The sequence below is a fragment of the Bufo bufo genome, chromosome 10 (genome assembly GCF_905171765.1).
Source record: "Bufo bufo chromosome 10, aBufBuf1.1, whole genome shotgun sequence".
NCBI classification, from domain to species: Eukaryota; Metazoa; Chordata; class Amphibia; order Anura; family Bufonidae; genus Bufo; species Bufo bufo.
The window spans coordinates 226529-242023 of NC_053398.1; the positions used below are offsets into that span (position 1 = coordinate 226529).

Here is a 15495-nt window from a genome sequence, read left to right on the forward strand (position 1 = left end):
ACTGCAGAGGACGGGGCTCACTGGTTATTACCTCCTCCTGCCCCCAGTTATAGGGACCCTGCAATAACCAGTAAGTACTTTCCTTCACTGCAGAGGACGGGGATCACTGGTTATTACCTCTTCCTGCTCCCAGTTATAGGGGCCCTACAATAACCAGTAAGTACTTTCCTTCCCTGCAGAGGACGGGGCTCACTGGTTATTACCTCCTCCTGCCCCCAGTTATAGGGGCCCTGCAATAACCAGTAAGCACTTTCCTTCACTGCAGAGGACGGGGCTCACTGGTTATTACCTCCTCCTGCCCCCAGTTATAGGGGCCCTGCAATAACCAGTAAGTACTTTCCTTCACTGCAGAGGACGGGGCTCACTGGTTATTACCTCTTCCTACACCCAGTTATTACCTCTTCCTACACCCAGCTGAAATTCCTCAGTAAGTACCAGTAAGTACTTTCCTTCACTGCAGAGGACGGGGCTCACTGGTTATTACCTCTTCCTACACCCAGTTATAGGGGCCCTGCAATAACCAGTAAGCACTTTCCTTCACTGCAGAGGACGGAGCTCACTGGTTATTACCTCTTCCTACACCCAGTTATTACCTCTTCCTACACCCAGCTGAAATTCCTCAGTAAGTACCAGTAAGTACTTTCCTTCACTGCAGAGGACGGGGCTCACTGGTTATTACCTCCTCCTGCCCCCAGTTATAGGGGCCCTGCAATAACCAGTAAGTACTTTCCTTCCCTGCAGAGGACGGGGCTCACTGGTTATTACCTCCTCCTGCCCCCAGTTATAGGGACCCTGCAATAACCAGTAAGCATTTTCCCTTACTAGTGGGGAAAGCGCTTATTGGTTAACACTTTAATAACCAGGCGTGAACAGACACTTTTGGTGATTTAGCGCACACTGTGGTTCAAACGGTTGTGACTTTTGTATGTGTTTGCAACAATTTTTCACTTGACACATAGGGCTTTATAATTAATTTTTTTGTTTTATTTTGGGGAAACTGTAAAAAACATTTTTTTTTTAAGTATTAGGGTTCTGATAGCGAGGATTAATATGAGGAAAAAGGAGACTAGAGAAAAGGTGAGGAGACTGCCGCAAGATGTAGCGGAAACAGAAGCTGAGTTTATTTTAAATCCATCTGTAGATTCTGAGAATAAGTGGAAAGAGGCCCAAAAGTCGCTGAATGATAGATTATTGGTGAATGCGCAGAACAGGAGATTTTTTCAAAAACAGCGGTACTATGAGGAGGGAGAAAAGACAGGGAGATTGTTGGCTCTTAACTAAGGCCCAACATCAGTCCAGCTTTATACCAGCTCGGCGTAATTCAGAAGGGTCGATATGTACCTCCCCGGAGCAGGTGGTAGAGATCATGTACTCCTTTTACTCCAATTTATATTCCTCAAAAATTACTGCCACTGAGTGGCTCAAATGGAGGACTTTCTGGTCCCACTTGATCTCCCTGCTCTTACACAAGACCAGCAATCCCAGTTAGATGCCCCCATTTCCCTTATGGAATTGGAAATGGCGCTGCAAGACATGTCTAATAATAAGGCTCCTGGGGGGAATGGACTACCAGCTGAAATTCCTCAGTACTCCTGCCCCAGTAATTAGAAGTATTTAAAGAGGCTCAAACTAGTAAGGCCCTGCCAGCTTCTATGAATGAGGCCATTATTCTGGTTATCCCAAAACCGGGAAAAGACGTCCTAGAGGCAGGATCTTACCGACCCATTTCCTTATTGCAGGTGGACATCAAACTGTTGGCGAAGATATTGGCTAAACATTTGAACCTGGTGATTAAATCTGTAATCCACTCTGATCAAGCCCGTTTCATACCCAACATGTCAGCGGTAGTGAATATTAGACGACTGTACCTGAATATTCAGGTGGGCCAGACGCATGCGGCGGTCGCGTCTCTTGAGGCGGCCAAAGCATTCGACAGTGTGGAATGGCGATACCTCATTACTGTACTAAAGGCCATGGGATTCGGGTCAGGGTTTATTAATTGGGTCCAGTTACTATATGCATGCCCTACTGCTAGACTACAGGTGAATGGCAATCTTTCTGACTCCTTCGAACTCCACAGGGGGACTAGACAGGGGTGTCCTCTTTCGCCGCTATTATTCACAATCGCGGTGGAACCTTTGGCAGAGGCTCTCCGAAACGCTTGTGGGTCAGTAACGGAAAAGGTCGCTCTCTATGCGGACGACCTTCTGTTATTTCTTGATGACTGGACTTCCTCTCTGCCGGCAGCTATGCAAATCATTAATGATTTTGGGCGTCTCTCTGGCCTGACTATTAATTGGGCAAAGTCAATGCTAATGCCTTTGGGAAATCCTACGCAGACAGATCATAGTTTTACTGCGGGTTTGCAGGTTGTACCCTCCTTTAAGTATCTGGGTATACAGGTATCGGCGGATCCTCAGGACTTTATCCGTTTGAATTTATTACCGCTATTAGATAAATTCAGACGGAAGGTCCAAGTGTGGATTAGACTCCCCTTGTCACTCATCGGTCGCACCAACTTGTTAAAAATGATCCTTATGCCAGAGCTTTTGTACATTTTGCATAACTCCCCGTCCTGGATCCCCTTACGAATATTTCATTCTATTAATGCAATATTCCGAGACCTTATTTGGAAGAAAAAAACACCCCGAATTAAACTTGCGGTGCTGTGCAGATCCAAAACCCAGGGGGCGTTGAGTGTCCCTGACCCACGGATGTATTCTATAGTGGCCCAATTAGAGAGGCAGATAAGTTGAGCCCTGCTGGGCGAGTTGTGCAGCAGCTTATCCATACTAAGAATGTAATGGCAATACGGTATCCTACGTACCGTACACACAGTATGGTGGAAAGCTAAAGAGATTGTAGCGCTTCGATCGGATTGAGTTCCTCTAGAGCGCTATACAAGGACTTAGTAACATAACATAACATTGTAGGAATCCAAGGGTACACACAACTTACCCCGATCTGGCCTAACCACCTGTATAAAGAGCTAAACACGGTAACTAATGTGAAATTATGGGACGTCTATGCTCTTTTTTTAAATCAGATAATTTTTATAAAAAATTTCTGTAAATTGCAAAAATACAGAGAAAGAAAATAGTCTGCACAATATACATGCAACAAGCAATAAAGGTATTACCAGAGCATTACATGATCAGTCATAAAAAGAATTCCATGAATACAAAATGTAGCATCCAGCATAGTAGAAGACGTACATGAGATCAAGTAATATTGTTACACAATATCCATTGTACAAACCAAGTTTCCCACCCCTTTCGGTTTATAAACAAAAGACCGTCCCTCCCTACCCAACTAAAGCCCATCCCCCACCCGAGCGATGGAACGGGTCCGACCTCCAAAATCGGTTACATTCTCAATACTTCCAGAGAATAGCCAATGGTGTACTTCTCTTATCTGTTTAACAGGCCACTTCACCCCCATCTTATGTCATTCTGATCATCTTCCAACAGCACAGACCCAAAGCTAATCAGAATAAAGGAGAGAAACAAGGCCACCACATGGCACAGTTAGGGAAGGAAGCTAATCCGGGCGCTGTATCCTCAATGCGCCTGCGCCGATGACGTCACATGGACACCCGGCGCAGGTGCATTGAGGAGCGAGCGGCCGCCTCTCAGTGCGCCTGCGCAGATTGAAGAGAGGTACGGCCGCGGCGCAGGCGCCAGATATTGAATCAAAACAGGCAGGGCCAGCAGAGAAAGATCCCGTCCGCTGGCCCTGTCAATCAACAAGCAGAGGAGGCGTCATTACCATCGGAGGATGCGGCTGCTACCAGCAAGTAGGTAATTTACATATTTAAAAAATCGATTTTTAACAAATTCTACTGAACGAAAATCATTAATTAGCTTATGTATAATGAGATCGCAGTGTAGGGATTATTAGTAAAGAAAAAAAAAAAACGGTTTAATGGGGTGACAGAAGCCCTTTAAACTTCGTTACACGTTGTCTTTTAATATATACACCTTTTTCTAAGCGCAGTATATCTGACATCCTATTAAGAAATTCTCCCCTAGACGGAGATTGGGGTCTAAGCCAATATCTGGCTATCAGTCTGTGCTCCCAGACGATGATGTCCAATATCCTGACCACACATGCTCTTGGCCCAGGTGTAACCATAATATTATATTCTGCGGTCCAGAAGCTCCTGAGCTCCGCACAATCCCAGAACATGTGTAACAAGGATGCAGGACTTATCTAGGACAATCCGCGCCTTCCCGAACTCCTATCCGGCATAAAAACTCTGGAGTCCTATACACCCGGTGTAGTAAAAACAGCTGGGACATACGCTGCCCCTCACAAACTGACAATTGCGGAGTAAGCGCTAAAAGCGACTTCCATTGCTCTTCTGAAATCGGCCCGACCTCATTTTCCCATTTAGATTTAACTTCTAAAACCTCTTGTTTCAGTGATTTCACATACAAGTCCCTGTAAGTAGATGATATCAGACCAAGAAGTTGCTGAAACAACGGGACCGTAGTACATTTCAACGATAAGGATTCAGCCTGTGTCTGAAAGGCCGTGTGCGGGAGACCAAACTCATTTCTTTACTGACTCTGTAGCTGACAGAAGTACCTCACTCCTCTGCGCTCCCAGCGTGAGAAGCCATCTAAATGGAATAATTCAGGCAGGTGCGTAAACCCTTGTATTGATAGCAGCGCCCGACATTTCTGCCAGACCTTGTGTATCATGAAAAGTGTGGGACGTCTATGGTCCTAATCGAATGTGTCAGCTATATGAGAACAACTGTCTTAAATCCTTTAATATAAGTTTGGACTGCCTAAGACGTGATTTTATGTCTACCTTCAGGTACAGCTTGCTGTACAATCACAAGACCGTAAGGAGAAAATAGTCTCTGCTGATTCACATCCGATTATTACCTCCCTGGGGGATACAAGAGGGGTGATCGAGGAGAGTTCTATCTGGTCTCATGCGGCATTAGGGCTCTTTCACACCTGCGTTGTTCTTTTCCTCCGGCATAGAGTTCCGTCGTCGGGGCTCTATGCCGGAAGAATCCTGATCAGGATTATCCCAATGCATTCTGAATGGAGTGAAATCCGTTCAGGATGCATCAGGATGTCTTCAGTTCCAGGCCGGAACGTTTTTTGGCCGGAGAAAATACCGCAGCATGCTGCGCTTTTTGCTCCGGCCAAAAATCCGGAACACTTGCCGCAATGCCGGATCCGGAATTAATGCCCATTGAAAGGCATTGATCCGGATCCGGCCTTAAGCTAAACGTCGTTTCGGCGCATTACCGGAGCCGACATTTAGCTTTTTCTGAATGGTTACCATGGCTGCCGGGACGCTAAAGTCCTGGCAGCCATGGTAAAGTGTAGCGGGGAGCGGGGGAGCAGCATACTTACCGTCCGTGCGGCTCTCGGAGCGCTCCAGAGTGACGTCAGGGCGCCCCAAGCGCATGGATCATGTGATCGCATTGGACACGTCATCCATGCGCATTGGGCGCCCTGACGTCACTCTGGAGCGCCCCGGGAGCCGCACGGACTGTAAGTATACCGCTCCCCCGCTCCTACTATGGCAACCAGGACTTTAATAGCGTCCTGGGTGCCATAGTAACACTGAAAGCATTTTGAAGACGGTTTCCGGATCCGGAGTGTAATTCCGGCAAATGGAGTACATGCCGGATCCGGACAACGCAAGTGTGAAAGAGGCCTTACACACGGCCCATCCGCTGCAGCTAGATTCCAAATGGCAACATGATGTCACTGACTTAACAGTGGGAGGAGGTATTGGAGGGTTTCCCGGGGGTAGCGGTAAGTGAGGCCCACAGTGTACAGAACGCCAGTCTTATTACACAACGATACCAGCCCTAGATGTGGCGCACGTAATGCTGATTTAATTCACTTAATGTGGAATTGCCCAAGGCTGCGAAGATATTGGTCTGTAATGTGTTTGATGTAAGTACAATCTGTATTCTGGGATATACCGAGGAGATACCTGTTACCCCTGAGCTTAGAATAGCGATCACAAGAATCCTTTACCAGGCAAGGAAGCGAATTGCGTTTCTCTGGATCGCCTCTGCCCCCCGGCTATCCAGAACTTAGTAGATAAGATTCATATGCTAGTAAGACTAGAGAGTTACGTATACCAAAAACGAGGGAGTAATAAGAAATTTGAAAAAATATGGTCCCTTTGGATATGACATTATAATGTAGTGGACTTGTTGCTTTGAATGGCGATGGGAAGGTATTGCATGAGGCCCTGTGAGTAAGGTGGGGAGATGGTTGGAGTGGATGCTGGATTTGCATATGGAAAGTGGGGCAATGGCTTATCCTGAAGATCTTCTGGGACTATGGTTCTTGGAGTACTACGAAGCCACCATCCAGCCCTCTTCTAGAGACTTTCTTACAACCGCGAAGCCAGGACTCTGGGTGTGGGAGGGGGGGGGGGGGGGTTATGTTTTCCCCTTTTTGGGTTGTTTGCATAAAATCTTATTGAAAATCAATAAAAAAGATTTGATTTAAAAAAAAGAAATATGGGTGACGGATCCGTTTTCAATTGCACCAGATTGTGTCAGTGAAAACGGATCCGTCCTGGCACACAATGTAAGTCAATGGGGACGGATCTATATGGTGCAATTGAAAATGGATCCGTTTGGCTGCAGGCAGCATTTTGGCATCCACCTTCAGAGCGGAATGGAGACGGAACGCAGCCAAACTGATGCATTCTGAACGGATCCGTTTTGGGCCACTTGTGAGAGCTCTGAAACGGATCTCAGAAACGCCAGTGTGAAAGTAGCTTAACTAGTTCTCTATTTTGTGTTGGTCGGTTTGTTATATAATATGTATAGTTTCATGTGAATGGACCGCTCTCTCAGCCCGCATGCGCAGTAAAGGGCTGCTGTAGCGCGATCCCGGCTCGTACACACAGACGGCTTCAGTCTCACTACTGTGCATGCGCCCGCCAGCCTTACATACTCGCGCCCGGCATCTTCTCTTCCTGCGCATACAGAGCGCGAGTATGTAAGGCTGGCGGGCGCATGCGCAGTAGTGAGACTGAAGCTGGCTGAGTGTACGAGCCGGAGCTGGGATCGCGCTACAGCAGCCCTTTACTGCGCATGCGGGCTGAGAGCGCGGTCCCGGCACTGAGATGCGGCGTGTCAATCAAGGCGGCGAGAGGCCGGAAAAGCAGGATTGGAGACGCCTAGGCCGCTGCCCCCTTGACTGCAAGCCTGACTTGAAACACGGGGCAGCGGCTGATTAAAACATCGATTTCTCAGTGACGATAAATGTGCGATAGGACACAACTATGTGGCGCTATAAGGTGCTCTGAACAGCTCAATAGGCGGTTTCTGGGTGACAGGTTCCCTTTAAGTTTTAATTTATTTTTACAGTATTTAGACATAAAAACCTATACATATGTGGTATCGTAATCGTACTGACCCAGAGAATGAAAAACACAGGTCAGTTATGCCGCAAAGGGAACGCCATAGGAAAAAAAACTGTAAAATGGTGGAGGAATTGCGTTTTTATTCCAATTCCACCCAGTTTGGAATTTTTTTCCCACTACATTGTATGCCATATAAAACGGTGGCATTAGAAAGTACAACTTGTCCTGCCTAAAATAAGCCCTCATACAGCTACTGTCTGTGAACGGAAAAATAAAGTTATGACTCAGATGCGCCACCTGAGGAGTTAATTGCCGCGGATCACAGCACCATGTCATAGAGGCCGGGTATGTGACACCGTCGGCACCCGCATCCTACACTTGTATTAACAGATTAAGTATCTTCATTGGTGGCGCAGTGGCCACAGCCCCTCCCCTCTCTTCTTATTGGTGGCGCAGTGGCCACAGCCCCTCCCCTCTCTTCTTATTGGTGGCGCAGTGGCCACAGCCCCTCCCCTCTCTTCTTATTGGTGGCGCAGTGGCCACAGCCCCTCCCCTCTCTTCTTATTGGTGGGGACGGAGTGACTCCCTCATTCTACACTGTGCTACTGAAGAGAACATGGCGCGCGCTGCGCAGCCTAGTATTGTTAAAGGGTTTCTGTCACCGGATTTAACCCTATTAAGCTAGCTGACAGTAGCGATGTGCTCATGTCAGCTAAACCTAACTAGCCTATTCCTACTTGTATCTAGGCCCCGTTACACCAGAAATCTAACTGTAATATGCTAATTAGCCTCTAGGTGTTCCTGCTCCTAGGGCTCCCTTCTCCCACCTTTTGTCGCCTCCCTCCAAGTCCTAAATGACAGCGCCAGGTAGCGCTCACATCTGTCTGCCAGCCCTGTGCTCTGGTGAAATCTCGCGGCGTTCAGTATTCGGCGCGGTGAGGGAAAGACGATTGCTGGCTGCCAGCTTCCTCACCGCGCCTGGGCCGCATACTGAACGCCGCGAGATTTCACCAGAGCACAGGGCTGGCAGGCAGATGTGAGCGCTACCTGGCGCTGTCAATCAGGACTTGGAGGGAGGCGACAAAAGGTGGGAGAAGGGAGCCCTAGGAGCAGGAACAACGCCCCCCCCCCCCGCACCTAGAGGCTAATTAGCATATTACAGTTAGATTTCTGGTGTAACGGGGCCTAGATACAAGTAGGAATAGGCTAGTTAGGTTTAGCTGACATGAGCACATCGCTACTGTCAGCTAGCTTAATAGGGTTAAAGGGATTCTGTCACCAGGTTTCACCCCCTCCAGATAAAAATATGGTTACATTCATTGAGCTTTCACGATTCCTAATGTGGTCTTATAAATGTAATCTGGAGGCTCATTTTGCCAAAAAAACGCTATTACTAACCTGTCATTCAACAAAATAAGGTGCCCAAGGGGATGTAAATGGACCGAAGCTGCCGCCCGCACCCGCCGCCGTTCATGCCCAGCTCCGCCTTTCCCGACCTCAGCGCCGCCTCATAATCCTGTGTGACGCCTCCGGCTCTCCCTCCCCCTCCTTCTGCTCTAACATCTCGCGCGTGCGCACAGGGCTCTGCCAGTGTGCAGGTCATCGAGAGGTTGAGTGAAGTGCCGGCGCATGCGCACTTCGCTCTATGAAGCCGAACGGAAAAGTCAGCACGGGCGCATCAGGCAGAGCCCTGTGCGCACGCGCGAGATGTTAGAGCAGAAGGAGGGGGGAGGGAGGGAGAGCCGGAGGAGTCACACAGGATTATGAGGCGGCGCTGAGGTCGGGAAAGGTGGAGCTGGGCACGAACGGTGGCGGGTGCGGGCGGCAGCTTCGGTCCATTTACATCCCCTTGGGCACCTTATTTTGTTGAATGACAGGTTAGTAATAGCGTTTTTTTAGCAAAATGAGCCTCCAGATTACATTTATAAGACCACATTAGGAATCGTGAAAGCTCCCTGAACATAACCATATTTTTATCTGGAGGGGGTGAAACCTGGTGACAGAATCCCTTTAAATCTGGTGACAGAAACCGTTTAAATAGTAAGACCAAGTATCGTATCGATCCAGGTCAAAGTATCGATTGGGTGTCGATACTTCGATACCCGATGCAACCCTAATCCCAACCCCTGCAGTGCCCCCCGTGTCAGGACACCAGATCGGACCCCCGTGTCAGGACACCAGATCGGACCCCCGTGTCAGGACACCAGATCGGACCCCCGTGTCGGGACACTTCAGACCTCCGATCAGACTCGCTTCTCCTGCTCCGTCGCTGTGCTGCAGGTCTGGGAGTCGCGATCACCGTGTGCAGTGTAAGGTCATAGTGCGCATTGTAGGTCCTGACGCGGTACGCAGTGTGGCCCTAGGGTGGGTGAGCACAACCTCACACCACGCTCCCCGCATCTACTGCATACTAGTGAGCGCGTCCATAATGGAAGGTTGCTAGTATTTGCTTTAGAAGACGCACTGCCATTTCCCCCCAACTTTTTTGGGGAGAAAAAAATGTGTCCTATAAAGCGAAAAACAGGGTACTTTAACAAAAATCAGCCAAAAAGAAACAGAAACATGTAATGTTTTTACAATGCATAAACAGCCTGAACAATAAATTTTGCATCAAATGCGCTGTGCCAAAAAATGGCAGCGACCGACCGTACATCTCATCCCGCAAGAAAAAAGCATTGGGCAGTCACCTCAAAGATAAAATAAAAGTTATGACTGCTGGAATGTAAAGAGTTAAAGAAATACCCAAAGCAGATCCAGAATCCACAGCATCCGCAGGGCACCTATAGACTATGTAAGCATTCAATGGGTGAGGTGATAGATGGCAGGTAAGTTTCACTGAGGCCGCGGCTCTCGGTGATATAAGTCCCGGAGGTAAGTTGTGGCCAGTGATGCTAGATCACTGAGTTTGTGGTAGCTGGAGCTTGGGTCCTGGATTTAGGAGTGACTGAAGAGCCTGGGTGGGAAGGTCACTCCCATACTCCATCCCGAGTGGTCCTACCTCAACCAGGTGGAAAACTAATTCAAAGGCTGCCAGAGAGCAGTGTGTGTGCTGGTCTGAGAGTAAGACCCACGGAAACGACCACGCGGCTAGAGAGCAGTGTGTGCTGGTCTGAGAGTAAGACCCACGGAAACGACCACGCGGCTAGAGAGCAGTGTGTGTCTGCTGGTCTGAGAGGAAGACCCACAGAAACGACCACGCGGCTAGAGAGCGGTGTGTGTCTGCTGGTCTGAGAGGAAGACCCACAGAAACGACCACGCGGCCACAGAGCAGTGTGTGTGCTGGTCTGAGAGGAAGACCCACGGACAAGACCACGCAGCCAGAGAGCGGTGTCTGCTGGTCTGAGAGGAAGACCCACGGACAAGACCACGCAGCCAGAGAGCGGTGTCTGCTGGTCTGAGAGGAAGACCCACGGACAAGACCACGCAGCCAGAGAGCGGTGTCTGCTGGTCTGAGAGGAAGACCCACAGAAACGACCACGCGGCTACAGAGCAGTGTGTGCTGGTCTGAGAGGAAGACCCACGGACAAGACCACACGGCCACAGAGCGGTGTGTGCTGGTCTGAGAGGAAGACCCACGGATAAGACCACGCGGCTACAGAGTAGTGTGTGTGCTGGTCCAAGAAGAAGACCCACGGACAAGACCACGCGGCCAGAGAGCAGTGTGTGTGCTGGTCCGAGAAGAAGACCCACGGACAAGACCACGCAGCCAGAGAGCAGTGTGTGTGCTGGTCCGAGAAGAAGACCCACGGACAAGACCACACGGCCACAGAGCGGTGTGTGCTGGTCTGAGAGGAAGACCCACGGATAAGACCACGCGGCTACAGAGTAGTGTGTGTGCTGGTCCGAGAAGACGACCCACGGACAAGACCACACGGCCACAGAGCGGTGTGTGCTGGTCTGAGAGGAAGACCCACGGATAAGACCACGCGGCTACAGAGTAGTGTGTGTGCTGGTCCGAGAAGACGACCCACGGACAAGAGCACGCGGCCAGAGAGCAGTGTGTGTGCTGGTCCGAGAAGAAGACCCACGGACAAGACCACGCGGCCAGAGAGCAGTGTGTGTGCTGGTCCGAGAAGAAGACCCACGGACAAGACCACGCGGCCAGAGAGCAGTGTGTGTGCTGGTCCGAGAAGAAGACCCACGGACAAGACCACTATTCAAAGTGGAATCTCTAGGTCAGTGGTCGGCAAAGTGCGGCTCGCGAGCCACAAGCGGCTCTTTAGATCCTTGAATGCGGGTGGGCGGCCGCGCAGCCATATCGCGCCGCTCAAGCTGCCAAAATGTCCGTCATGCGCCTCCTGCCCCATCTGTCTGCTCCTTCCACTTTATGAATGAAGCAGGCAGGAGGCACATGACGGAGGGTGAGATGTCACGCTGCGCACAGCAGCAGAAGGGCGGGCAGCGGCGGACTTTCGGCACAACACCGGCCATGTGAGGAGTGGTGAAGAGGCCGCCGCTCAGGAGGAGCGAAATGTCCTGCAGCAGAAAGGTAGGAGCTGCCCCCGGTGTGTGCACAGCGCCGGGCACTGCACCGGCCCCGCCGCAAGTTTCCCTGCCTCCTCCCTTCCCCCCACTATAATATTACTTTACTTACTGGGGGGCACTTATGGGGGATATCTGTGGATGACACATATATAGCATCTTATGCTATATATGTGTCCTCCACAGATATCCCCCATAAGTGCGTCCTCCACAGATATCCCCCATAAGTGCGTCCTCCACAGATATCCCCCATAAGTGCGTCCTCCACAGATATCCCCCATAAGTGCGTCCTCCACAGATATCCCCCATAAGTGCGTCCTCCACAGATATCCCCCATAAGTGCGTCCTCCACAGATATCCCCCATAAGTGCGTCCTCCACAGATATCCCCCATAAGTGCGTCCTCCACAGATATCCCCCATAAGTGCGTCCTCCACAGATATCCCCCATAAGTGCGTCCTCCACAGATATCCCCCATAAGTGCGTCCTCCACAGATATCCCCCATAAGTGCGTCATCCACATCTGCAGACAAGTTTAATAAAAGTAAAAAATGATAAAGTTAAAATGAAATAATAATTAAGATCCAAATAAAAGAAAGTACATATAAAAGTATGTAAAAACACACTATGGGCTCATGCCCACGAATGTAAGGGCGCCCGCAAATAGCGGTCCGCAATGCACGGACACAGTCCATGGGGCAGCTGCATGAGGATCGCGGACCCATTCACTTGAATAGGGTTCGCACACCGCAAAAAAGTAGCGCATGCTGAAGTGAATGGGTCCTTGATGCGGGCTGCACACGGCCAGTGCCCGTGTATTGCGGACTGCTGTATGCGGCCTGCAATATGGCAACGGCGGGCACACGGTCATGTGCATGAGCCCTAATAGTTCTCACTGGTACTGTTGACGCAATATTTTAGGTTTTAAAAATGTGGCTCTCGAAAGAAATTTCAATCGTGGTTTTGGCGATATTTGGCTCAGTTGACAAAAAAGTTTGCCCACCACTGCCCTAGGGTAAACCCTACAAGCTGATGAGGCGCCGGTATCACCTCATTGTTTGCTGGAGCCTGTATCGTATTGTCGTGTGTGCTGAATGGTCCCGTCCCCATGTCCTGGTATAGGGTCAGTCAGATGTTCCCTTCGCTCCTGTGCATTGAGATTCTGTCACTGTTTTGCAGGAGGATCGGCTCCAGCGCTTAGAAGACGCCTTCAGCACGCTGTCACGCTTCATGCACCACACAACGGAGCGGTGTGAGGTAAGGGTGATGTCACCTGGTGTCCTGAGGTCATATTGCTGTGCACCTTTTAGACATGTATGGAATATTGATAAGACGGGCCCAGATTCTGGGGTCATGGGGTTCCAGCAGTCATACCCTACAGTGTGTATGGTGTCCGCCTTTATTTTACCCTCACGTCTGCAGCATGGCGACCAGACTGTATGGACGACCTCCGGTGTCCTGCTGATAGATGTGTGCGCCCGCGACCTGTGATGACTGTATAAATCCTATATTCCTGCAATCCCTAGGCGTCAGAATGTGAAGCGCCGTGGAATATGTCAGTGCTATATAAGAGAGTGAAATAATCATAATATCCTGTTCCATCTCCAGAGGTATCACAGCTCTATCCCTGCGCAGGCGATGAACCCGAGTGAAATCCAGCACATCTCCAGATTTCACCGGACCATGCCGCTGAAGCCGCAAACAGGTTGGGTGAGTGGTGAAAAACCGTAATTTGTAATGACTGGATGAAAGTGGAGTGCATACAGCGCATGTAAAAGTATTCACGCCCAACTAAAGCGTCATATGAAGTTTTAATATGTTTTCCCTAATAAAACTAGTTCTAATATACTTTATTAATCCTTTTTGTATTTTTCTTATACTTTCCCTAAAGCGCACCATTCCCTGTGCGCTCAAAACTCTTCGTACACGGCTGAGAGCTGGGCTCTTAATGAGAACTGCATGCCGGCAGAAGCAGGATCCGCTCCGCTAATCCTGGCGTAGTACCTGGGTACAGGGTACCAGGAGTTAGTCATAAAACGTGTGCTCCGTACTCCAAGTGTATTAGAAATCCTTTTATTAGGGAGAACATATTAAAAGTTCATATAAAGGTTTAGTTACTAATGTGTAAAGAGCCCCCAACATGGGGAGATGATAGGGTTAACCCTAGCAATGGTTCTTCAGTACTGAATCATCAGTTATCAGCCGTGGGAAAGGATCCTGAAAGGGATCAGCATTTAAGGTCATGAACATCAGATTGGCGGGGTTGCTACTGCTGGCAGCCACTGGCATTCGATGCTGTAGGAGATGAGGCAGCCCTGGGGGTGAATACTTCTTACAGGCGGGGTATATATCTCTGACCTTTCCTCCAGGGGTGGCTGCACATCTGCAATCGGACGTGTAGCCTGCGGGTTTGGGTGAGTGGGTGGTGGCGTCCTCCGTACATCATGTGTTTATGCTCCGCAGACCTCGGCCGCTGCCCCCCCTCAGTCCTCTGGGAGAAACAGAGACCCTCGAGACGTGTACATTGAAGTTGCTCCTGGAACGTACAGGATCTCTGCCCGGTCCCCCAACCTCCAGAGTCAGACCCACCTGGTGAACATCACCCCCGGGCAGAGCGTGGACCTCACCTTCAATGTGTAGTCTACATCCCAGGGGGAAGGGGGTCAGTACAAGAAGACTGGAGCGCCCCTTTAATACTACCTATCATTGATCTGTATAAGAAGACTGGAGCGCCCCTATAATACTACCTATCATTGAGCTGTATAAGACTGGAGCGCCCCTTTAATACTATCATTGATCTGTATAAGAAGACTGGAGCGCCCCTTTAATACTACCTATCATTGAGCTGTATAAGACTGGAGCGCCCCTTTAATACTACCTATCATTGAGCTGTATAAGAAGACTGGAGCGCCCCTTTAATACTACCTATCATTGATCTGTACAAGAAGACTGGAGCGCCCCTTTAATACTACCTATCATTGATCTGTACAAGAAGACTGGAGCGCCCCTTTAATACAGTCTGTCATTGGAGTTCCCCTTTAATACTGTATGCTGTTCCTGAAGATTTGTGTTCTGTGTGGCAGGCAGTCATGACTCTGCTCTACGGGGACAGACGCCTCTGTTTTCCGGAAACTCTACGGTGGATTTGTTTTTTTAGACACCATTAAAATGAATTGAATAGATGATCAGGTTGGATGTAAAAAATCTGAAAAATCCCTGAAAAAGCAGTCGGCATCTTATATCTCAGGCGCTGATTGTTGCATGTCCTGCAAGGATTTAAGAATTACATTTATGTGAGGAGCAAAATGCAAAACTCTATAAATTTCTAGTGATTGGGCAGCGCTGTGTAAGCGCTGTAATACCGCCGGCAGACTGCAGAGGGCAGCAGAGGGCTGATGTGGGCTTTGTAATAAAGATTTCCCCTTTTATAATCTGATTGCCCGGGTGTAGGAAGAAATGGGATTATGGCGTATTGGCCACTTCTCTGCTGAGAAGGTATTTGTTGTCATTTTACAGGAATAGAAAACCGTACCTGCGTTCTTCTAAAAAATAGTGCCACACCTGTCCCAATACTGTATGAGGTATTGCAGCTCAGCCTCATTGTGTTCAATGGACAGATGTTGTGCTAGTTGGTCTCCCCTTCCCAGTGTAG

General features: G+C 49.3%; 1 protein-coding gene across 1 annotated transcript in view; it reads left to right on the forward strand.

Moving 5' to 3' along the window:
- Positions 1–15225, forward strand: part of AKIP1 (A-kinase interacting protein 1) — a 30118-nt gene extending 14893 nt beyond the window's left edge. Inside the window, exons 3-6 of the mRNA XM_040410217.1 lie at positions 13023–13100; positions 13452–13553; positions 14307–14516; positions 14700–15225. Coding sequence (XP_040266151.1) covers positions 13023–13100; positions 13452–13553; positions 14307–14483 — 357 coding nt within the window. The 3' untranslated portion in view covers positions 14484–14516; positions 14700–15225. The remainder of the gene's footprint in view (positions 1–13022; positions 13101–13451; positions 13554–14306; positions 14517–14699) is intronic.
- The last annotated feature ends 270 nt before the right edge of the window (positions 15226–15495 follow it).